The 25888-nt window shown below is 42.8% G+C and overlaps 1 protein-coding gene across 1 annotated transcript in view; it reads left to right on the plus strand.

The window, feature by feature from the left end:
• The window catches only part of ror1 (receptor tyrosine kinase-like orphan receptor 1), a 140231-nt gene that overhangs the window by 83649 nt on the left and 30694 nt on the right, over positions 1 to 25888 (plus strand). The window contains exons 2-4 of the mRNA XM_080431689.1: positions 8508 to 8570; positions 16374 to 16664; positions 17247 to 17283. Of these exons, the coding sequence (XP_080287815.1) occupies positions 8508 to 8570; positions 16374 to 16664; positions 17247 to 17283 (391 nt within the window). The remainder of the gene's footprint in view (positions 1 to 8507; positions 8571 to 16373; positions 16665 to 17246; positions 17284 to 25888) is intronic.

A 25888-nucleotide genomic window follows, 5' to 3' on the forward strand; every position in this document is an offset into this window, starting at 1 on the left:
GTCATTATATACTGTACGTCTCGCAGACAAAGGCAGATTCCACCTGGTGAGCAAGGAAATTCCTGTGGACATACGGAACGGTTTTGGAAGGGCTCCCGGCGCCGTCGTCACATGACATCTAAATCCGAGTGACGCTTTAAATCCAGCCGCGTTATCCTGCCATTCCGATATTCCATCTGCCAGAGCCTCCCTTTTTGGATTTATCATCCTCAAAGGAATCTGGGAATTCTGACCATGAGCCACCGGGGATATATGCGGTCTTATGTTTGTCTGTCCCTGGCTGCACCTGAGGAGCAGCACGCACACGCGCACACACAGTGCAGTACTGTACAGCATGTTTAAATGCAAAGGCAAGCTACCGTACATGCCATTGGTCTTGTGCACACAAAACAACATTCTCAGAGGATATGATCCTCTGAGGAGAGTATCAAACACTACAAAGTCACGCACAAACAGGCAGGGGAGATGACTTTATTCATATCCCATAGACAGACAGGCAGACGGACTATGGCTCTAGATGACATCAGGGTCTTAAATCTCTCTGGCTACACCTGAGCCTTGACACATGCAGTACGTGCGTGTACACACACACACACACACACACACACACACACACACACACACACACACACACACACACACACGGCTTGGAATGTACCCTATATCAACACAGACATATCTTTCTACGCGACACACTGGCTGCACATGATACACAGCAAAGCCACACAAACAGGCAGGCAAGATGACTGTGTCACTACACACAGGCCACCTCTAGATTACATCAAGGTCTCTCCACATCCCGTCTGTCTGCTAGGAAATGATCAGATTTGCCAGAAAGCTTAGAGCCCACAAGCATGTGCACTCGCATCACATCACATGCCTGTCAAGGGGAAACAGATGAGCTACATGCTATTATGGCAACAAGGCTGTGCCCATGCCACACTAGTCTGCTTACGCCACGGGTAACTGGAGACCAGGGAATTGAAAGGCCCCATTTCCTTTATCCTTGTTTCCATTAAAGGACCAAATAGTCCTCTGCTGGTATCTCCACCACCGAGCTGAACTGGGCTAACAAGAGCTTTCTCGTAGTAATATGTCTAGTTTTGTTCTGTTCTTTGGCAATTCTTTTTCAAATTGATAATTTGTCTGCTGGAATTTAGTTTCATAATAATTTGGGGCAATGGAATTGGGCAGATCTCTCTTTGATGGGGAATGGATTGGTGAGTAAATCAAATCCAGTGAACTTCAAAGAAATGTGGGGAAATAATTACTGCCCATCTGATATATCATGGCCTTAGTAGTCCTTTAGATCGTGTGTCATACATATTTTAAGTTTAGGTCATGGTAAACTACTCCCATTAGGCCTCGCTATGAAGAGGCTGATATTGGGTTTCAGTGTAGTGCGAGGTCAAGCCACCCTCAGCCGTTAAAAGCCTGTTATGCGAGTAGCCGATATAGTTACACACCAGTCGTTGTAGACACAGGGCAAGGGTGCTGAGCTGAGATGATCTTGGCACCAGGCTGTCAAGTAAGCAACACCGCAGACCTGTCATGTGGTCTCTTTCCTGTGAGCTCTGTGAAATGGCAACGTACACAAAATGCTAATCATCTATTAGCCTGTCTCAGCTAATGAACATCATCAGAAGAAAGGACGTGTGTGTGTGGTTGGTCAGCGGGCGGTGGAGATTGGATGTGGGGGTTTTGGGGGCTGCCTACATTAAAAACTAATACTGGTTTACATTACAACTGCTATTAGAAAATTCCTGTTGTCAGCCGAGCAGGCCGGGCACGGCTCAGCGACACACCAGGGACAAGTACAGGTCCCTAAACGGGAGGTTTGAGAAATGTCGAATTAGTCTGTGCCACCCTGACTGACACGGAGGACTTTTAAAAGTTGGGGACTTGGGTCAGCTTGGTTGAAAGCTACCAACAGGCTAGCCACAGCTGTCAGTGTGAGTTTGTTTCTGTCAGATGGTTTTCAGCCTGCCTTTTAATGGAACCACCTCAGCAACGGTTGGTAAGCTTGGCTTTTCTTTTCAGTTTACTGGGAATCTGAAGTAGTTGTGCCCTATTGCTGGAAAACCTTTTGAAACTAAATGGGCCTTCAAATTTGATGTGTGACAACTTCACTGTATGGTACAAAGAGAAAGGGCAAACTTAACAAATCTACAATGTTAGAAGTCTCATCCAGTAAGCAACTTGTACCTTTAAAGTAATGAAATAATGTTATTGAAAGAAATGGACTGGATACCTGATAGTCTGTGGTGAAGATGTCACTTTTCATTTCCATTACTTGAGTTTAATTTGTGCCTCGAGCAATAGCCACCACTTTGATCAATCTACAATGTCGTATGCTGGATATTTTTTGTCGTACCCAATTGTAATCATATAAATTATAGTTCACTGAGAAGTTTAGGTTGACCTGAATATTTGCGTGGCATGATGGTGACTTTACTGGTGATTTTGAATCATTTCGAATGGTGCCGTTAAATGTTAAGAAAAAAGTCTTGTTGCGCCTGAGCCCTTTTCTTTCTTGTTCTGATCTAAACAGTGCCTTGTCATACAACCTTATGTGACCTTACTGGGTCACCTCTCTCTCCCTCCGTATGTTCTTTGCCCCTCACTCTCTCTCGCCAGTCTCTCTACACTGTCATGTTACAGAGTGGTTACAGAGCAAACCTCTGTGTGTGAGAGAGAGAGAGAATATGTGGAATTCAGTGGTCCTTGGAGCCTTCAGGTGAACAGGCAGTCCCTAAGCTGGGTTTGCTTTCATTCCTCTATACGCTCTAGTTAAGCCTGGGAACACACACACACACACACACACACACACACACACACACACACACACACACACACACACACACACACACACACACACACACACACACACACACACACACACACTCTCGCCCTTCCAACTCTTCTAGCTTCTCTCTTGTTTCTCGCAGTGCTCACTATTTTAGTCCCTAAAATGAAAGGAACATCTCGTTTATTTTTCTGCCTTTCTTCCAACTTTTCTCCCTCTGTCTCCCTCATAAGCTCTCATCCTCCTACCTTCTCTCCTTGCTCCCACATCTCCCTTTTTTCCTTCCCTCAGGCTGTCTGTCTGTCATTCTTCTGCCCTGGGTCTGTCCAGTGTAGCAGTTATTCACATCAGACCCACAGTGACAGCGGGGAAACGCTCTGAAGCCAACACAAACCTGTAGTCTGCCCAGTGGGACACGAGCCCGCCGCTAAAACGCAGAGTTTACGAGCCTACATCCTGGGTTTATTATGAGTTTATCCTGTCTTGATTTCTTTCTCTCTCTCTCTAGTCTCTCTCCATCTCTCCCTCTCACTCTGCTTCTCTCTCTCTCTGTGTAGTCTCACACTTTCCACCTCTTCTTAACCACCTCTCTCGTCTAATTCTTCTGCCCTACTCTCTATTTTTTAGTTTTTCTGTCCCTCTCTCACTACTTTCTTCCCCATCCCCTTAACATGAAGTGAGCATGACTTTTTACTCTTGTAAAAAAAAGAAAAAAGGAAGAAAAAAAAAAATCCCCGGTCCCTTTCGCCAAGGCTGAAACTTTCCACTAGTTTCCGATCTCAATCTCTCTAATTTCTCTAATAATTCATCAAGGCTGCCTGAGCCTCGTATGGAACTTGGTACGAAGCCTCTTGGAAGCATGCAACGTCAGAGACATAAGCCACAGGACTCTCTCTTCTCGGAGAGAGTGAAGATGGAGAGGGAAGGAAAGAAAGATCCTTTTTTGATTATCTCGCTTAAATAAATGCACCTCGAATCACCCAAAGACACCCAAAAGAAAGAGAGCATAGAGAGAGGGAGACGCATGGAGAAAGAAGAAGACAAATGAGGGAAGAGAGTAACGTAGAGAGAAAGGGTGAGATCTTGAAGAGCCTCTCCCTTGCCTCTTCAACTCAGACGTATTGAAGTAGCGGGGTTTGCTTCTACTCCAGCACAGCCCCTGAATTAGGTCAGTTCTCCAACTAATATGAGCGGATGAGGACCTCAGGAGAGGCTTTAATAACAGTGTGGGAGAGTCCGTACATCAGGCTCACTCACCACACCAACCACCCCGGCTCCATGCACAGCCCCTGGAACACACTACTGCTCCAATTGATAATTTTTTTCTGATTGCGTTCCTCTTTCTTCTCTTTCTCTCCCCCTCCCTCCCACTCTCTCTCTCTCTGTCTCATTTCCCCACTTCTTTCCCATGCTCTGGGAGTCTGAAGTGGCACACCAAATCCCATATGGCACTGTCACAATTGAGCCACAGAAAATCTTTATAAGAAGACTTTATATGGGCTAAGCTCGATTTTTAGCATCATTAGCTGAATACAGCTGTATGGGGGCAGTGCACACGTGGAAAAAAATATATACGGTATACTTGTGTGTCCTTAACATTAGCCTAACATGTTTTTAAAATATATATATTTGAAGCTTTGAGGGGAGAAATTAAGTTCACATTTTTAGATCCTCCTACTGTAGTTTAATTAACGAACAAGCGGGTGGAGATGCTATCAGTGTGTTAACAGAAGGAAACTTTATGCTCCAAATGGAGCTGATGGGCCAAGAGCCAGCTGCTGTAGGTATTCAGCTAAGAGACGGAAGAGAAACATGTCTTGGACAATACAGATACATTGTCTTGAGACATTCCATGTAGGGGTATTCTCCAAGAGACGCTCCAGGAGGGAAGAGGTGGAGGAAATAAAAACGTTTGCACCTTGGGCCTATCATGACAAAATGTCTGATTTATACTTGGCTGTGTGCCGTGTTGCGCACCGTCCTACAAGCTCGCAATGCATTGCATTGTGATGCATTGTGAGCTTGTAGATCTGCTGTTTTTGGTGCACAACACTGGCATACAACCAAGTTGTAACGGTACCAGCATCACATACCACATCCCTCACTCTTCCTAGATCATGTGCAGTTTATCCTAGTCTGTGAATATAAAGAGCTGAATGTACATCTGACAACACAAAGGAGTGCTTTTCAGCCCAGGATCAAATTGCGGTCATTGATGTGGATGCTGAGAGCGCAAGCAAATCCAGATCCACGGAATTAAAGTTTCAGATCTAAACTGCTCTGGGATGGATCAGTCACTGTGATGATGGTGCCTATATATAGGAATGTCATTAAGACACAGCCCTAATAAAACTGCCTCCCTTTTGTTGCTCAGAAACCTCAGAAAGCTAATCTCAAAATTACCCTGCAATTTAGCCCAGATATACCATGATTGTCTCGTTGAAAAGGGGTCTGATCACAGATGTGGCCAAAACATAGGAGAAAGAGAGAAAGCGAATGGAAACTGAAAGGAAAGACGAACAAAAATGTAGAGAAACAAAAAGAAGAAGAAGAAATCATGTAAAGTAAATTCGTATCTCATGGATAGCCCTGCAACAACCTTATACCAGAGAAGTAGTTGTCCCATTGAAATGATAGTAGGGAGCAATCATTTGCAGTGATTCCTGATTGGAATTGAAACGCTTTCAACCTAGCATCCCTATTTTGGGCATGTCATTCATTATATTGTCAAAAATAGTTAAAAGGAGAAAAAAAAAGAATAGTAGAAAATAGTGAAACCGGGAGATCTACAAACTCATGATACGTCGCTATAAGTATATAGGGCTTAAATGGTTAAACAAAAAATTACTTGACTTGACTATACCCACAAGTGTGTGGGGGAATTAGTGAATTGGCATAATGACAAAAAAAAAAAAAAGTTAGACTACCAACCAGGCCTACATTTCCCATTGGTAAGCAGAGAGCTTTGGCTTATATTACTTCAGGAAGCAAGCATCACTGGACAGACCCCTCAAATTCACAACTTGTTTTATTTTATAAGGTGTGTGGTTCGGTGTTCTCCCACATAAGACCCCTTTTATAGGCCCCTCCACAGTACGCCTAATGCCTCATTTCGGCTGCGTCGTATGACGGTGTCGCGTGCCGAGGATCGGAGATCTATAAGCTCACAACGCATCGCATCCACGGCGCATTGTGAGCTTATAGATCAGCTATTTTCAGTGCTCAACACCATCCCACGATGACTTATAAATAGGGCTTAAACTCTGCTTTCCTCTCTCTCTCTCTCTCTCTCTCTCTTCCTCAACCCTTCCTCCTCTTTTCCCATGTCCACGTCCCCTGTTGCAGCTCTCATCTGGCTGCGCTTGGCTAGTCGTGTGTTAGTGAAACTAGTGGGCCGAGACATCCCTCTCCTCTCTCCCTTGTAAACCATAGAAGCAAGGGGTCCTTAAACCTGTTTTCAGCCTGGGACACAACGTAAATTAAGACTCACCCAGGGACCCAGGGTCATTAAAAAGAAAAGAAAGAAAGAAAAAAAAACACCACTTTTGTCATTGCCCTCAAGTTTGTTTTGAAATGGAAGGCAGCAGTGGGAACTATGTGAAATTAGCAGAGGTCTAGATCTCGCCATGGTATGTTTTGCTTGTTAGCAGAAATTATTAATTGGGCCTGGACCTCTGGTGTAGCGGTCCAGGCACCTAGGCTCAGTGTAGCCTGACAGTGTGTCGTGGGTTTGAGTCCCGAATCTTCCCGATCCCGACAGCCTTTGCTGCATGTCACTGCCCATCTCTCTCTCCCCATTTCCGTCAATAAAGGCTGTATCTTTAAAAAAAAAAGAAGAAAAAAAAAGAAATGATTAATTGGTATAATAATTAATTGGCATAATCTGTACAAAATAATATTTAAAAACATATACTTTCAGACACAGTTACACAGGCTGTTTCTCTTGCCGTTTCTCAGAGACATAATAACATGAAATAGATGTAATGATGTAGCAATTTAAAACCACAAACTTGAATGTAGCTCAAGAAGGAGCCAGCGATTCAGACTGTTTTGCTAACAGGTGCTGAACCCAGAAGCCCAAATCCCTTCTTCTCAGTAACACAGCTCATTTCACAGCACACAGCCACAGTTACCATCCTGACACGGAACGTGTTAAATGACAAATTATCACCCAATTAGCAGCACAGCCTGTTCCTTAGCAGCCTTGCTGTTCCCCTGCACGCCACACTGTTAAAAAGAAGGTGTGAAGGTTTAAGTTCTGGATCTTGTGGTTCACCATAAAGTGAATGTGCCCCATGTCAGCACATACTCTGGACTCTGACACTGGCTGCACATCTTCTCTCTGGTGTAAACTGATGCTTGTTCAGGTTTCTCTGAATTATATTGTTGCACACAGATGCTCATACTGTGTGTGTGTGTGTGTGTGTGTGGGGCCCTTGGATGGTTGTCAACGCTTCACTCATTCATCATGTTAAACTACCTCACAGGGATAGTCTTATAAAAAACACTACTCACATGTACACTAGAAGTGTGTGTGGAGTTGGGTCACAGGGATTGGGTGTCATGTCTGTGTGTTTCAGGTCCCTGTTACCCATATAAAGAGACTGAAACTATGATTATCTTCTTAGCGATCGTTTCTATTAATCAAGAAGTGTGTTTTTTTATTTATTTCATTTTAATAGATTTTCTATAATCGACTAAATCGCTACATAAGCTGTATTTTATACTTCGCTGTACTTTGCGCAAACATAGCTAAAATAGACGATTTACTGTTATTTTCCCCATCAAGACGCATCATCATATCCTGCTTCATTGGCCCTATGTGTTTTTAAAAATGAAAGATTTCTCATTTGTCAGGAATCACCTCTTGGGCCTGCAGGCGAGCATGGACCATTTTGTGTGTCTCTCCTCTCCTGTAATGAAAAGCAGAGAAGCGTCCTGTCGTCAGCCAGTAATAACGCTGCATTAGGTCCACATGAAGCCACTGATGCTCTCGCTGTAATACAATAACCCCCTTTGATCTATACCAGCAACAGTACAGTGCTGGACCCCCGCTTGTTAATGTTCTCATCTTGTGCAATTTACGTCTGAAAACTTGCACTGTCAAATCTTCAATCTTAATATAACTCTGTGTACAAATGTAACCAAAGGGTCCATTTGGTTACATTTGTGCACTATTTACGAAATTATCTATATATAACACACATATATGGATTCTGTGTACTTCTTTATTTCTTCTTCTTGGATGGCAAAGCATGTGAAACATTTGAAATGTGAATCCAGCACAATGTGTTCTCTTGTTCCACAATCATTATTACACAAATAAAAGTATTGCACAAATACATTTTTTAAAGCCACATGGCTCTTTGATGCTTGTTCTGTTACACAAGCCCTTTGAGCTGGACTGTAACAGTACAACTCTGAATCCAGTGCTCTTTGCCCTCCACCCCTTTTTTTAATAAAATCTCAGAATATTTGGCATGAAAATGTCTGAATATGTGGCATACCAGTGGTGTGTCGGAACAAAGGGGGCGTTGGAACAAGAGTAGTAAAGTTGAATAATACAAAAATACACAATTCTGTAAAGTTTAATTGGAGAGCACCAGTGAAATGGTACTGAAAATGAAGAATGATTTGTGTTGTGGTAGAGTCGTAATTCAGGAATTAATTCAATCTTCTCTCTCTCTCTCTCTCTTCATAGATTCAGAATTTCCTCAAGACCCTGGAGTGGTGGTTCCTGCTTCATGGAACACCTCTAGTGATGGTAAGGTTGAGAACACACACACACACACACACACACACACACACACACACACACACACACACACACACACACACACACACACACACACACACACACACACACACACACACACACACACACACACACACACACACCCCTACAGTATGTCCACCCATAGACCTTTTTCACAAACTCGGCAGATGCAACTTCACTTCAACTTTTCATCACTGTTGCCTGCGATGTTGAGACACCAACATGCTGACGTATCCAATTTTGTCTTTTGATAACATTTTTAACCCATTCAAACCGGGAACTTATCTGTGTAACCACTTTATCCATATTTTATACTTTGGCTATTCAAAAAGCGCTTGTAGATCTGCAATTTTTGAAAAATCTTGAGCATTTGTGCAAATATTTGAATGTATATATGTTTTTAAAGGGAATTCTTTTTACTCAAATCTTTACTTCTGGAGGTCCCTGGAACAAAATATTTGACAAATGTTGGCTTTAAAAAATATATATTCAAAGATTTGCACAAAATGTTCACGATTTTTCAAAAATAGCAGATCTACAAGCTCATAGCGCGGCAGGCACTCGGTGCCGCGCTATGAGCTTGTAGATCTGCTATTTTTGAATAGCCAAAGAAATCTCAAATGACACAGATGCGTTCCCGGATTGAATGGGTTAAACACAGTGTACAGTATGTAACTAACACGGAACCGGTGTTTGTCATTGACATGTTTCTGCTAGCCAATGCTAACAGTTTTTCCTCTGGACTGTTAGCATGTTTTGCAACTCTCGAAACAAATGATTTTTTTTTATAGTCACACAGTCGTCTGCGGCAACAGAAATGGAAAGATATGTGCCATACTCGTAGTTGAAGCGAATTACGACGACTCAAGTATGTTTGTGAAAAAGTGACTACATTCAGCACCAAGGACAGTGCCCATTGTCCTAGTGAAAGCCACTGGAGAAGATACAGGACTAGATCAATGATGACACAAGTCACCTGTACACCCTGTGTGGTACAACTACATGTAAACACAAACCCTCAAGTAAGCACTCTGGTTCGTCCACCCAGTCAAATACTCTGTGTTAATTAACTTAGAGTAAAAAATATATAATAATAATAATTCTGAGGATTTTACAGGGCAGCCAGGCTAGGTCAGTAGATCAGCCACTGCCTGCGCCTCACTGCCATCTAATAAGTGACACCTGAGCTGTGACGGACTGATGCTAATTGAGGAAGGTTTGAACATTTCTGTTTTTACTGGCCGATACTCTGCCTGTGTGGGTGTGTCGGTGGGTGTGTACTGTATGTGTGTTATTTCAGACCACACCCATAGCTTACATCTGTCCCTTATCTGATATGCATGGCGATTGCACCACGCGTTGTGTCTGGAAGCAGGGAATGGTTTCGATCGGCCGAGTAAACGATATTCAGCAGTGTGGCCCTATCAACATGCATTAGTAGCAGGAAATGATCGTGTTGAAAGACTTATAATTGGGCTGAAATCTGGGATGTTAATTTACTGCTCATGAGAGCTCAATCTTTCGTCTGTTTGTTTCGTCTTTCTTTTTAGCTTTCCGTTTCTGAGAAAAGCCCAAATTTAATGAGTTTCACCCTTTGCCATTGCTGGCAATTGTATAGTCCAGACTCTTAACTTGTGTACTGTACAGTGTGTTTGGTTAGCTGTACAGCTGCTCAGGTTTCCAGGTCAGTGTCTTGCTGAGAAGCAGCTGGCTTAGCACAGTATAACATGGAATTAAATTCTAACCAAATCCATGCTCAATCCTATGCTTGCAGGGCAGTGGAAATGGGGGTGTGTGTGTGTGTGTGTGTGTGCGTTGGTCTATGTCTGTATTTATTTGTTAGTTTGTGCAAAGTCTGTGTGTGAAGGTGCATTTGTTCAAGGCCTCTTGACTGTAATAAAGCAGAGGGTGATGACAGCGGAACATTTATTCATCTGCCACAGAAAAGGGACAGTACTGTATGCAGCGAGGATTTGAGTTTCCCAATGATCCTGGTGCCAAACACCACAACACTCCACACGAGACAATTACAAACAGAATGGCTTTGTTGTAAAGACTTTGGCAGGACTTCTCTTCTCTTCTCTTCTCTTCTCTTCTCTTCTCAAGCGCTTGCTCCCAGCTCTTCAGCCTTTCTGCCATCCTCCTTCCCACTCCTTTATTGGTGGTTATTATAGCAGTTAATGAAGTGTGCAGGCCCACTACTCAAAAAACCATTTTTCCATCCATCAACGCGACTAATAAGATATGAGATAAACTGGGTGACCTCGAACATGACACAGTGATATATATCATTTTTCATGAGTGGGTAGTGTGCTTTCATTATTATAATTTTTGTTTTAAAAATTTGCCATGGAAATAAAGAGGACTCTCGAGGAGTGAAGAGTTTAAGCATATGCGATTCAAATCAATGCAGTCACAGCACTCTGCATATGGACGGCTTCCCACCAATGCTCTGTATGTTTTCTAACGGATGTACCAAATGAAAGGAAGCGATTTTAGTTCTCTGAGAGCCTGGAACACGACATATGAGGAGAGGAGCTGGAACTCACACGCTGGGAATTCACACCAAAAGACCACAGAGATGAGATAACCACACACATATACAGCCGTCATGGTAGACGTATCACTCGGTAGAAATGACACCATGGTTCATCACTGTCTGCACTTAGACGTGTGTGTGTGTGTGCGTGTGTGTGTGTGTGTGTGTGTGTGTGTGTGTGTGTGTGTGTGTGTGTGTGTGTGTGTGTGTGTGTGTGTGTGTGTGTGTGTGTGTGTGTGTGTGTGTGTGTGTGTGTGTGTGTGTGTGTGTGTGTGTGTGTGTGTGTGTGTGCTGGAGCTAAATATGAGAGATGGTGACCTCTGAAGTGGGTAGTGGAGACGGGGAGTGTTGGGAGTGCTTGTCCTATCAGGCACCGTTAAGTGCGTCACGCATCACCATTAACTGGAATGTGTCTATCATTCCAAGAACCAGTACGGACTGGAAATTTGTCTTGACTTCTAATCACATCAAATATTGCCACGTGTAAGGCCAACTTGTGCCACAGAGAAAAGTGTCCAGCAGCGTCTAGTGTTTGTTCACGATGTCTTAATGGAGTCTTTTTCTCGTCTTGATCGTTCAAAATCAAACATGTTTATTATTATCTTAAGCCTTCAGCCTTGGCTCATAGGCTTGTGATGATCGACAGCGTCAACAGCCAGTACGTACGTGTTCAGTGTATGCTGCTGACAATTTCACCACCAGTTGACCATGAGGCAGTCAAATGTTAAAAAGAGCTTCTTTTTTCAGGAGGCCTTGGGCAATGTCATAGAAATAATGAAAATATTGTTGGGTACAACTCGGTAGTATGAAAATGCATCTGCACGCAAACTATATTAATCGTCAATAAAGGAAATTATAATTGAACAGTGTAAATGAATTATACAAATTTTCTACGAATCACCAAAAAGGCAAATGTACCTAAATATACAGTATGCAAATGTACTATATCTCCTATAGAATCCCATAAGAGTCTTGTAATATGTGAAGCTGCATGATTCCCATTTGGACTAAAAATTCACAACATGAGAGGTTGTCAGACTAGTAGTCCAAATATCAAGTGTAAAGGAGGCATTAATTAAACCGTGAAAAAACTGGCATGCTCAGTGTGTCGAGTGTTAATGTACTGTTTGTTTATGTTAATGTATACAACAAGGTGGAAAAATGACCAAAAATTGTACCAGAGGCCACTTACTGGTGTTTATGTGGTCTCTTTAGTCAATTGGCCTCGGTCAGGGCAGAGTCCACTCTGGACTCAGTGGACTCTGCCCTGACTTGGCTGAAAGGTGTTTCCTTCTTCACTAAGTTTCTCTCTGCATTCAACCCACAGAAGAGTCATTATTTAGTAGTCCAAATATCCTCAAGTGTAAAGGAGGAATTATTTAGATTCTTGCCACATGAATGCATGGTCAGCTGCTACAGGACTGAAGAGCAGATTTGATATGATGACAGTACGTATGCAGTCCTATTGCATGAACTCTGACTTCACATAATACTCCACTCTGTGTGGTATTAAATTAAACGGCAACAGCAGCAACAAATAAATATGCTAAAAGCTCTCTAAACTATCCAAATCTGAATGTAGGATCTGGAGCATTGTGCTCAGCCCTAACAAAACTAATGTGCGGCATACTGTATATCTGATGTGTGATATATTATGCCTTTCTGCATATTTGTGTCTAAAAGCATAGGCAAAGGTTTTGACCCTTGGCACTCCCATTTGAGGATGTGCAGCTCCCAGTCGATTGCCCTAAATATAGTAATGAATGAAATGCCCTTTATACAGTAGTATAGAATATCAGTTCAGATCTGTAGTTAATTCAATAATATCCTCTCCCTTTTTCTCAGTAGGTCCGTATATTGTTGTATGGAGAGCCAGTGTTTGCATAGGGGGAGAGACAGGGCTGTAGGGAAGGATGGGTCAGGAAACCACAGCACCCGTCCCCTTCTTCCTGTAACACACTCCTACCACACACACACACACGGCTACTGCTGCACACACATACCCGTTACTGCACACACATCTGTGTGTGGCCCCCTATACACTTGATATCAACTGCCTCTGACTGAAATCAAAATCCACTTACCTCACATTAACCCTTGATGTCCCTAATTTGGGTTTGTCCTTCGAATATTTTCCAAACATTTTCAAAACTGTACAAATGTTTTCAAAAATAGCAATAATAATGAAAATAGCTGATGTAAAAGCTCACAATGTGTTGAGCTTGTACATGAGCTATATTTGCTATTTGTTGCACAACAAAGTATATAGGGTATACGGGGTAAGTGATGCCCACAAATAGCGAAAACGGGTAAAGTAGAAAGGTCATCGGGAGGGTGACAAAAGAGGTGTGTGGGGGGGGGGTGTCATATTGTCACATACTCTTACTCTTATATACTCGGTCGCGGACCCCCTAACCGACTGAACGACGATATCCAACGCTTCCCGACGCCGAGTCGGGCCAAAATCGTTGCGATGGAAACCTAGCTTTAGTAGCACATTGCTGTGCTGAGTCTGGGGTGTGAAGGAGTCATATGTGTACGTGTACGTGTACGTGCATGTACTGTGTGTGTGTGTGTGTGTGTGTGTGTGTGTGTGTGTGTGTGTGTCCATGAGCACGGCGACATGTCTGCACAAATGTCCCCCCTCTCCACTCTCTCTCTCACACACACACTTGACACATATCTCATATACACCTTGCACACACCTCATGACAACGTGTTAGGTCTATGAGTCAGACAAGCCTGGCAGACAACCACAACACCAGCACACTGAGGTGACCGAGAGTATCAGGTGACAACACCAAGTCCAGCTCTTCTTATTTTTTCAGCATCATGTGGCTGTTCTGTGGCATAATGCAGTTTCAATAGACTAAAGGCTAAAATGTCCTTTTATAGTATAACCATGTCACTTCCTGAAAATAAAACATATAAAAAAGACAATTGAAAATCTGTTAATTTCGGTGGGCTACACGGTCGTATATCTAGGTATAAATCAGGCTTCAGTAGCCTACAAAAAAATATGTATATATCAAATATCAAATATATATAAATGGGAGCAGTGACAAAATGCATATGCAAAACGCATGCACAGACACACATGTCCATAACCACAACCGCTTACACACCCACGCTGTACCCATCACTGTAGAGAGGAATGCAATATGCGTGTGACGTGTTTGTGTGTGTGTTTCCCCGACTAGCAGCTGTAGTGCCAGGGGCCTCCTTCAGTCTCTGCGGAGGCCACACTCAGACCACCAAACAGCAACACAATGTATGTTCATGAATTTGGCCCTCAAAGTCACATTCCATACATTGCTGTATGTACACATAAAAAAACACTCCCTGTGGCCTCTCAGTCGTCGTCTTCGTTTATTTTAGTCTCTATCTCTTCCTGTCCATCTTCCTGATATCTTTCTAAAATAGCCATACGGTATTAAGAATTAATATGGCTCATTCAGTATTATTACACAGTTACTCATTAATGTTCATTTCTTTTTGTAACTCAATCAACAAATGTAACCAAACGGATGGTTACATTTGCAGCTTAAATTGACGCTGAGGATTTTACCTCGGGAGTGTTCTGCGTGAGTTCTGAACAGTACGGGCACACACTGTTAACTTTTTACCTTTCCACCTCCTTTGCCTCTTTGTTGCTTTTTCCAGACGCAAACACATACAAGTCCTTCTGAACAGCCCTTGAGACCCCCCCCCCCCCCAGCATGCATCTCGGGCCCCCTGTTTGTTTTGGCCAGTCTCGGTGACCGGGGGTATTTTCTAGGCCTACCAGAGCTTGTGTGCTTAGAGGGAACTTTCCAGAGGTTTTCCCCTCGCACATTAAGCTCTTTAGGTGGCCCACCAGAGTGTTGTTTCTGACAACCTCGAGGAAAATCTGATCCTCGGCATAATCGTGCAGGTTATTTTGCCGCGTCTCATTGTCATTCTCCAGGGCTCCTCTTCTTCCTCTGAACTCCGGTGATGTTGTCTCTCGGGCTCGGACAGCCTTTTGTCTACTGCAGTGTGGTTCTCAAAACATTTTCATGTCAAGCGTTCCCCAAATGAATATGCATTTGGCTGCAGACCCCCGTCTGAAATGTATTTTGTGCCAGGGACTTTTCTCATTTTTTTTTACCCCAAAATTAAAAAAGCAGATCTACAAGCTCACAGTGCGTTGTGAGCTTGGCCATTATAGATTTAAGCTTGGCCGTTGATTTTTATAGGGTTAAATTGGTTGAACTGATTTAGATGCTATATTAACTCATTTTGCTTGGGAGTCAGGACCTCCTGAAACCCCCTTAAGGACCCCCAAGGAGTCCCCCAGACCCCACTTTGAGAACCACTGGTGTACTGTCAGTGTTGTGGTCTGTTCTCACACTGAACTGGCTCCAAGTCAGGAAGAGCAATTCGTCGTTGTCTGGGGGCGGAAACCTCCTATCTCCATATAGACAAAAAAGATCTGCTACTTTTGCTATTTTTGAATTAGAATTAGAATCCTGAAAAGTAACTGTTTTGGACAGTCTCTGTCGGGTTTCCACCCGACAAAGAAGAAAAGTTCTCTGCTGATATACAGCCATGGTGAAATGTCTAATAATGTGTTACCACAGCGGCAACCACAAAATATTTTGTAGGCTAGAGAATTCCTACGCTGCAGTTATATTTTGGTGTGTGTGTGTGTGTGTCTTACACAACAGGACACATACCCTGTAGGCAGACGCAAACGCACACAAACACACACGCTAGTCTACACATGACTACACACGCACTACACTTAACACTATAGATTGGTAATATTATCCAAAGCAGCTTATAAGAAGCGGAGGTTCATGGTCAGTATCTCACCTCAGGAACCTATAGATAGAGCCGTCCATCATCGCATTGCTTAATATTTTGCAAATTCTTCTTATTTTTTTTATATAACACACAACAGATCTGAAATGAAATTAACTGGAAAGAAAGAAAGAAAAATACACGTTTTTTTTTTCTCCCAGTTTTTACAGTCTGTCTCCTTTGATGCAGACCTAGCGTATTTATTATTATTTATGGGTTCCTTATGCTGTTCTGTGTTCGGTGCATTGTGCAATGTTGCATCTTTATTCAATTCCACATCTGCCCCCTTTTTCTTCCTCCCCTTCTCTTCATCTATTCACTTTGGTTCCCCCTTCTTTCACTTGCCCCCTCCCTCGCTCGCTCCCTCGTTCCCTCACGGCCTTCTATTTTTCCCATTCATCCTCCCCCCCCATCTCTTCCTCTCCCAGGACCGTTGCTCATCCGCCTGGACGCTCCCATGAATAACATCACCACCTCCCTCGGACACACCGCCGAGCTCTTCTGCCGTGTGTCTGGAAACCCGCTGCCTGTGGTGCGCTGGCTGAAGAACGACGCTCCCGTGGTGCAGGAGCCTCGGCGGATCTCCTACCGGCCCACGCCGTACGGCTCCCGTCTCCGCATCCGCAACCTGGACACCACCGACACGGGCTACTTCCAGTGTGTGGCCACCAACAGCCAGGGCACCGTGTCCACCACGGGAGTCCTGTTTGTCAAATTCGGTAAGTTGTGTGTGTGTCAGTGTGGTAATTTAGGATTTTGAGAAAAAAATAATGTTGAGGTTAATGTGCTGTTATAGTACATGCAATGCTCAGTTTGGATTTAAGTTGTGTACTCCTTTTTAAAAAAGCGCATCATCATTGAGCTCTTTGCTTAGTATAAGTATAATGTACATTAATACAGCTTTTGTGTGTTATTTGAGAGCATATAAAGTTGGCAGCCAATGTCAGGACACATGACATGAGGCAAGAAGTGGCAGTTTTGATACACTCACGTTTATTCTTGTGCCATAATCCAGTTCTAGTACTAGAGTTTAGTTTAGTAATATTTAGCTGTTACACCTGGCAACGGCTATTCTTCCTGGGGAATTAAGAATAAAGTACAAGATAAAGAATTAAGATAAAGTACAATACAACAAATATTACAATACCATACAGTAGTCAGTTAGTAGTACAGTAGTAGTCAGTTCAACTCTCACCTCTCTCCATGCTTTCACCTATCTGGCAGTTTACACAGGAAGGTCTGGAACAGTATTGTTCCTCCTGTAATGTATACATTTTTTAAATCATTGTCGTCTTTTCCAGATCCACTCCCAACACCTCTGCCAGGACGGCCATCAACGTAAGTCTGTTTTTCCTCAATCATCCTTTCACTTTATGTAACCCCAACACAACACTGGATCATGTGCAGAGAAACAGCTATGATGGTACCAATGGCCTAAAGATAGTAGAGAGAGTGAAGAGAGTGGTAAGGAGCATGGGGAAAGAGTTAAAACAATAATCCCTAAATCGAATCAAGAGAAAAGTTGGTCTAAGAGAAACTGATTGCTTGTTAGTGCTAACCATTTTCGGCGTGTTTCCACTGCACCCAGCCAAGTCATGCTGGATACCTAATACCATCATTTTGAGAAGTACAAATGTCATAACTTGACAAATGACATATGGAGGGAGGTTCTGTTTGGTATATGAATCAAGGCATTTTGGCCAATGCCAACATTTCCACCATGATGGCTAAAACAGTTTGGGGGGGATTGTATGTCTCTTGCTTGTGCACCACCATGACACGGCCATGTAGTTTAAGATTAAAATGGCAAGGGACAGGACTATGGGAGTGTTTCTGCTATATATCTGCGCTTTTTTCCTTGGTCAAAGTGAGTCAACAGATGTACAAGCACCCTGCATGCTTGCAAATCTGCTATTTTTTAAAGGAAAAAAAAATATCTTGAAAGTATTGAAAATTTGGAATTTTCTTTTTTTACACAAATCTTGTCTTCTGGGGGTCCCTGGCACAAACCATTTTCAGATGGGGGTCCGTGGCCAAGGTTTGAGAACCACTGGCTTTTACACATGGGGATATATGTAAAAGCAACTCTGCATCAAAACTATTCATTAATTAATTCACTATTCTGTAGTTGATGCCTCATTCATGCAGGTTTAGTTGCGGTGCAGTACCTCCGAAATATTTACCTTGTTCTGAATATAAATGTCTTTATCGCCATTCGCCACGTAATGTTCGTGTTCTGTCTGAAAGTACTCATGACACAAATATATTTCGGTAATAATATATCTTTAAGCGAATTAAATGTCTGATGTGCTGTATTTAGTTGGAACACCAAATCATAATAATGAAAGCCAATATCGCAATGTGCTACTATTGCTCCATGATCAAAACAGTGTGATTTTGTCACAGAAAGTAAGTTCTTCCTCAGACATCTCTGTCCAATAGATATAGACAACAACCTGTACAAACCCATGTAATTTGTTTACAAATGTAATTTGGCTTAATGCAGGACCTTGTGGACACAACCGGACGTAATTAAAAAGCTGACCACATTTTCCAAACTAAAGAAGTCAAAGGGCCTACACTGACATAAACCCTTGGCATTTTGATAACTAGGGTTTTGGATCATTTAATTTGTAGGACACTCTGGAATTTCCATTAAAAGCGTGTGCCGTTTATTTCGTTAGTTGACCAGAATTAAGTTACTTAACCACTTATACCCTGTATACGTTGTTGACCAGGGTCCTCCAGGGGTCTGTACTTAGCCCCCTCCTTTTCCCCTGTAGTAGTCTACACCAAAACTCTTTGCCGATAATAGCCGATTTAAAAAAAAGTTACAGTGAGGGGCATCTTGTTCTGTCATTATTATAAGGTCATGCACCATTATTTGAATTAAGAGTGCATAGGAATTCAAAAGACGTGAATAACTTTTAATTTTTATTCCTAATGTCAAATTAAGCTGCAACAAATGACTAAGTAAACAAGAATATACTTTTGATGAAAGACTATACAGTATTATATATGATAGTCTTGAAAATGTCAGTGTGACCTTTGTGTTCGGTTCTGACATCTCCCCAGCATTATGGAATAAATCTGTGCGAAGTTTCTTGTTCGTTTGATCCTCGGCAGATCAAAGGACATAAGCTGGCTGGTTCTCCCCAATGACATTATGGCGAGGCTGTCTGCCATGTTCCATGCAGGACTCTTGGAATATTCAATCAAAAAGTCTGGCACAATGTGGAAAGCAGACACTTAACTAAAGTCCCACACACACACTTGTGCCTGCATGCACATACACAAACATTCATATCATGGATACTGTGATTGCAGTTGCACACATACTCTTTCGTAAACATCTTCCCCTGTGTTAATCCTCCCAGTGTTACTTAACAACAGCTTTCTTTCATTATTCTTCCTGTAGAATATGTTAATTAGGGAGTTCAAACAATTGGATCATAGTGTTGCCCGAGTGGAAGGTTCTTATTAGTAGATCACTTAAATTTATTTAAGGCTCTCTCACTCTAGTGTGTGTGTGTGTGTGTGTGTGTGTGTGTGTGTGTGTGTGTGTGTGTGTGTGTGTGTGTGTGTGTGTGTGTGTGTGTGTGTGTGTGTGTGTGTGTGTGTGTGTGTGTGTGTGTGTGTGTGTGTGTGTGTGCACGACACTCAACAGGAGGTACGCTCACATGAGTATACCTCGATATATTCATGAGCTGTTTCATATTCATGGCGCTGATTGTCCATTACCAGGCTTTTGTGAGTGAAAGGTCTTCCATCAACTCTCTTGGGTAGTTAGAGTACAGCAATCTGAGCCTATGAACCTTGCCTCACTTCGGATCCGCTGTCAACTTACACAACAAGTTTTCTTGCCTTTCATCTCAACAGATACAGGATCTTCTTGCTTTTTTATCTAAACCGATACTGGATCCGCTGTCTGTTGTCCTCCCTATCCACTCAAATGTATATCTATTGGAAAGGAAAACGCAGCATTGTGTGCTGATAATGAGATGTGAGAATGCGATCATCATTATTAATCAACCCTACTCGCCTATCTCCGTAAACGTTCCACAAGACAAAGAGCCTATCTTCAATCCCACAATGCATTGTGATCTGCTATTTTCATTGAATGTTCGCCCCCGGAATAGGGACGCTAGGGTTCACGTGGTTAAGATAAATCAAGCGCTTCTGGTGGGGTTTTTTTCCCCCCTCCTCTCGCTCCCAGGTTACTTTGCTCACCATGAGTCGGTTTCAGAGGCGTGCAGCTGTTTCATAACTGTTTAAATGCATTCATTATGACATTTCATTTGAATGGACAGGGGCCTCTGTTTTACATGCTGGTTGGGGGTGATGGTCACTGCTGCTCATCATTAGTGTCATGGCCGTGTTATTAGTTGTAAGGAGGACTGGCAGATGTGAAGAAGACGAGGTCAGCTAATGATGACATGTGCTGACCTCTGCCTACATGCTCTCTTGATGTGTCAGAATGGAAGAGAAAAAGAAAACTGCTCTCAGATTGACAGTTTTTGGAAAAGACACCTGGCACATAGACTTTAGTTAGTTCAGAAGAAAGGTTTTCACCCTTGTTCATGCACGTCGTGCACATGCACAGTGCACACTCTCATGGCGCATAGAATAACATATTGAGGGTTTGCAGAATTGAAATAGTCACTGCCAGGATTAACCCATTAAGGCCTGAGTCCGATTCTTTAAATGTTTTCTAAATCCTAACAGTTTTTTGAAAAAAAAAAAAAAAAAAATCACGATTTTTCAAAAATAGCAGATCTACAAGCTCATAGCGCGGCACTCGGTGCCGCGCTATGAGCTTGTATATCTGCTATTTTTGAATAGCCAATGAAGTCTAAAGTGACACAGATGCGTTCCAGGTATTAATGGGTTAAGAATCCCCCTTATTGGCATATTACTAAATTCTACTAATCAGAGATTCCTAGTTGCAAAGAATGGGAAATAACATATGTTTAGGTGTACCGTCTTTTTATTTATTTATCTGAGAACATATGTGTTGTTAATAGACTGCATCACTGCGTCACTTTCTAGAAGGATGGTAATGTCAGTTGGTTGGTAACTGTCCAACACAAGATATCTCGAAGTGGCTGGTTCGCACTTTCATGCTCCCAGTAGGACGAACCCTAATGATTTAGGACACCCCATGGCCTTTCCCCTAGTCTAGCACCACCGTTAGGCCAGTATATCCACTTGCACACAATATATTTCAAAATCTAATGGGCAGATTGCCATGAAATTTGCTAAGCCCATTAATTGTCCCTTGAGGATGAACCCTAACAGTTAACAGTGACCCCATGATTTTGGTGACCCAATGGCCTTTCCTAGCACCTCCTTCAGTAATTATACAACACTCCTATCCCCCAATTTTGCCACCAATCTTTTTTTTTTTTTTATGTTTTGGTCCACTAGTAAGAATATGGGGCTCTAATGATTCAAACCACTTTGGTCTGCTTTGGTGTAATGAGCAGCACAGCCTCTAGGGTCCACTAGTGAGCTTTTTAAGCTCTGTTTCTGCCCTGTTTTGTGTTTTGTTTGCGTTGGTCTGTGCTAGGGTTTCTACCTCTTCCGAGTTAGGTTTACATGTACACATTCTATGGTGTGTGTGTGTGTGTGTGTGTGTGTGTGTGTGCGCGTGCGTGCGTGCGCGTGTCCATTGGGTTGGTTCTTCAGAGACAAACCTCAAGCTCTCAGCATAGATGTTTAGACAACCGTCCAGCCAGCATGTCTGTACTGTGGTTCAGCGTGACCGGAGCGTATATCAGAGGAACGGAGAGTGGCAGAGTGAACAAAATCAGAAAGAAGAGTTGGGGGAAACTGCTGGGCAGAATAGGGGGGGGGGTGATTGAACGAGAAAACATTCACCAAGGAGCGAGGATGGAAAGTTTGAGGCTTCGGATCTTTTCCTCATTAAAGGCCATTTCTACCGCAAAAGATAATCACAATAATTTTCAGATTTCTAAAAGAAACCTTTGGTTGTTGCATCAATGAGGCTGTACCCCACACCCCTTCTCCCTTCCACCCCACGTCCCTGGTTCTTGCTTCTCCCTCCATTTTTTTTCTCCTCCCAACCTCCATGTTTTCACAGAGCCAGAACAAACAGAGGGCAAGGGGAAAACGTCTCGCCAGCCAAAATTAGACCCCAACTCTCACTCTCTCTGTCTCTCTCTCGCGCGCTCTTTCTCTAACCCCCACACTTCCTCCTTGTTCAGGAAAAGGGGGAGATGGAGCAGGGAGTGAAAGAAAAACAGTGTTAGCCGGGGAGGAGGATGGCACCATTAACACTTGGGGTAGTGTGTTGTTCTTTGATGCCGTGTTTCAGCAGGGAGGCCAGCTTTCAGGTCCGATTAGGGGAGCGAGGCCGACAGCAGATTTGGCTGTAAGCTCAGATCAGAGACACTTAATAACTCCTAACTGAGGCCAGTGTAATGGCAGCCTGCACTCCCAGGGAGCAGGCCTTGAATTATCCACTTCATGCATAGTTGAGGTTGAGATCAACAGTAAAGGACAAGGCAAGAAGAAAGAGAAAAAATAACGCAATGTTACGACATTGTTTGTCCTATGCTGTGTGTGTGTGTGTGTGTGTATATACATATATATATATCACACACATATACTAGAGGTTTGGGCCGTATACTGTATTATGTAATAATACCAGTTTCACTTATTCTAAGAAAGTTATATGTAATCAGAAAAGAATAGACACTGAAATTTAAATGTACACACAGTGGGAGTTCAGCTTTTCCTCTGGAAGAGACGAAGTGGCGTACGCCTGCAGTCAGGCTGAGCACAGACGCGGGCCTGTTACGATTCAATTTTCACACCAAAACTCGTAACTCCGATTTCAGCCTTTTTGTTCGTTGTCGCCCTCTCCGAGGTTAGAGGGTTTCTCGTCCGACAGGCAGTTATATACAAAGTGTAGGCGGCGTACCACCCCTGATCAGGGGGTCTGTGTCTGTGTTTATAATAGAGGGGTTTTCTCTCCGTTTGAAAAGATTAATACCACTACACCCTGGCTGTCAAGGCTGTTTAAATTTCCCAAAGCTTCCCCCAGCGCTTTTCTCTCAACGCTGGCAAAGAAAGCAATTACAAAAATATCTGTGCCCCCCCCCCCCAACACACAACTCACTCACTCCCTACAAACCTCCTCCCTCCCTCCCTCCTCCCTCCCTCCCTCCTCCCACCTTTCTCCAATGTCTGCGTCGTAGCGGAGGATGAGACAGCTGCTCTAACGCAGACCAGATTCTCCTCTATCCCGGCTCTTCTGCTCAAGTGTCTTCTTTCTTTTCATCTACTGTCTGACCCGGCTGCTCTCTCCATCTTCCTGTCGCTTTTTCTCCATCCCGACGACCTTTCTTAAAAAGGAATCGCCTGACAGCGTTTTGTGAGCGATGCTCCTCACCGCGCGTCTCTCCTCATCATTCTCTCTCAAATATAAAAAGACTTTAAGCCTTATTCGGACAGTATTCATCTTTAGTGCAGGTTGCTGCAGCCATACATTGTAACCACATGACGAGCATAAAATGATTACAGTGCCATTAATGTTTGACTGAAAATGATTCATTCACGCATGCACTACTTGTAATGATTAATTCATGTATATAAATATGAGATGGTGGATATGGTCCAAATAACAAGAATATATACAGTAGTATACTGTATCTAATTTTATTAACAGCTTTATTGATATGTGCAACACATCCGAGTTCAAAGGCAGTGGGAGCCAAAGGGGTGTTTACTGTACTCTGCATGTTACAGCAGATTTCAATCGGCCTTTTATTGAATGTGTGAACTTGTGTTTGTGCTGTATTAAGGGTTCTGGTTTCACTCCTTCTTACCTGAGTGCCAATGTCAACAGCGTTGTGGTTGTCAGATGTTGGCCAGCCGGGATCCAAACTAAGCCTGATTAAAACATATTTCTCCTGTCATGTCATCAGCCTATAGTTTAGGAAATCCAGACCCTAGACAAACACGTGTTTGCCTGAAAATGGTTCCATGCTTATGGGCCGATTGACAATAACTGTCAAATGTGATGAATGGTGTATGAATGCTAAATGGTAAATAATCTCACAGAGAGGAAACATTAGTACTTTGCTTACTTAGCCGATGAATAGTTAGGTTTTTCACTATGGGAATTTAACTTAAAGGTCTTTGAACTAAGTTTGCACTGTAGCTTGTGATTTTCTTTTATACCGTCTAGGATTAGATAGATTAATAGATTATTTTCTAATTCTATGAATTTATATATGTGCTACAATGAAACTTGATGTGTATTTGTAAAGTAGTTCTTACTACTGTATTAAATCACAACAAAGGTACAAAAGGCAGTCTGAGTAGCCGTTTTCCCTCTCATGTACCCTACTTTTCACATCCGGAGCAGACTGAGGTTTTTCTCTCCCGTCTCAAATGTTTTCACACATAGCTATGTGAACACACACACACACACACACACACACACACACACACACACACACACACACACACACACACACACACACACACAGTTATACATAATATGCCACACACACACACTGACTGACTACAAACCCTATCTCACACACATGTTTCGTTAAACCCTCGGCGGAGCTAAATTGCTGCCTTGTTGTGGATTCTTTTTTAGCGTGGTGCTGATTGATTGGGGATTGGAGCCCTAATATGGCTCACTAGGGATAGGCCCTTTGACATGGCCCAGTCCCAGGGCTCCCAGCACTGTTTGAAACCAGAGAACCCACCAAGACCCCCTTCCACTATCCTGGATACCTACCTACTAAATACTACCATGGCCAGAAGACAGCCACGCATGCACATATAATATGCACACATAGAAAAGCATGTGCACATGCCCTCATACTATAAGTTTATGTACTGTGTAGACTACTTGAATTATTATATTTATACATCATAGCCTTCTACATGGTCACATATTGTTGGCTATAACATTATTCTGTCCTCGTGAAATGTTTTTGACTCCACTGACTCCATGACTAAATGTTTAGGCAAAGCTTAGTACGGTCCACTTCCTGTTTCCCAGAATCCCCTATGCCTTTCTGTTGGTGATCCTGTTGGCAAGTCTGGTCAGGGTCAGTCTGGTAAAGTCTGCAGTAGGAGTGAATGTGTGTAGTTTGTGTGTTTTGTGTGAATCATGGCTTCTCCCTAGGGCCTAGAAGAGGTACAGGGGTCTCACTGAACTGTGCCCTTCGTCGCCCCAGTGAACACATACTCATACACAAAGAACACACAGATATAGACATTTAGACACAGTGTTCTTTCTTTGCCCATGGTGTGTGTGTGTGTGTGTGTGTGTGGAGGGGGGTTCAGAGAGAGAGAGAGAGCAAGAGAAAAATACAGAGGCTTTTGTTTGTACATTGCTTTATAACGTTCGAGTTGGACCGCCCCATTGGTATGCAATGCATTGAAGCTTTCCGTTGTATGATGACGATAAGCCATTGTTACACTAGGTTTTAGTGGACAACATAACATTTTGGTTAAAATGTTGGGTGCATCTCACTGCTAATTGCCGGTTATTTTATAAAAGCAATAGCCTAATACAAGGTCATACACGTAATATACAATATCATATTAAATTTGCTACAGTGGTTTAAGGCACTCCACTTTGGCTTGTGCCAAACACCACCAGCAGCCATGTCAACACCACCTGCAGCCATGAGATAATCACAATATACTACAAAGCCTCAAGTGAATTATTGCTTTTATAACACATAGATAATTATTGCTTAATTTGCTCCCATTTTGGGGGTTTTCTCTCTCCTTTAAGCTCTCTGTGGCTCGAACTGTTGTCACTGAGTTGGATGTAGGTCAGGTACAGAGTATTATTCTGCCTTTGAATTACAGTCTTACATGTTGTTGTAAGGAGACCTGATCCAAGTAAACGGCAGTCTGAATTATGTTATGAGCCTGTGTATCTGTG

Source organism: Gymnoscopelus braueri, assembly GCF_963280865.1.
Source record: "Gymnoscopelus braueri genome assembly, chromosome: 6".
Taxonomy (NCBI): domain Eukaryota; kingdom Metazoa; phylum Chordata; class Actinopteri; order Myctophiformes; family Myctophidae; genus Gymnoscopelus; species Gymnoscopelus braueri.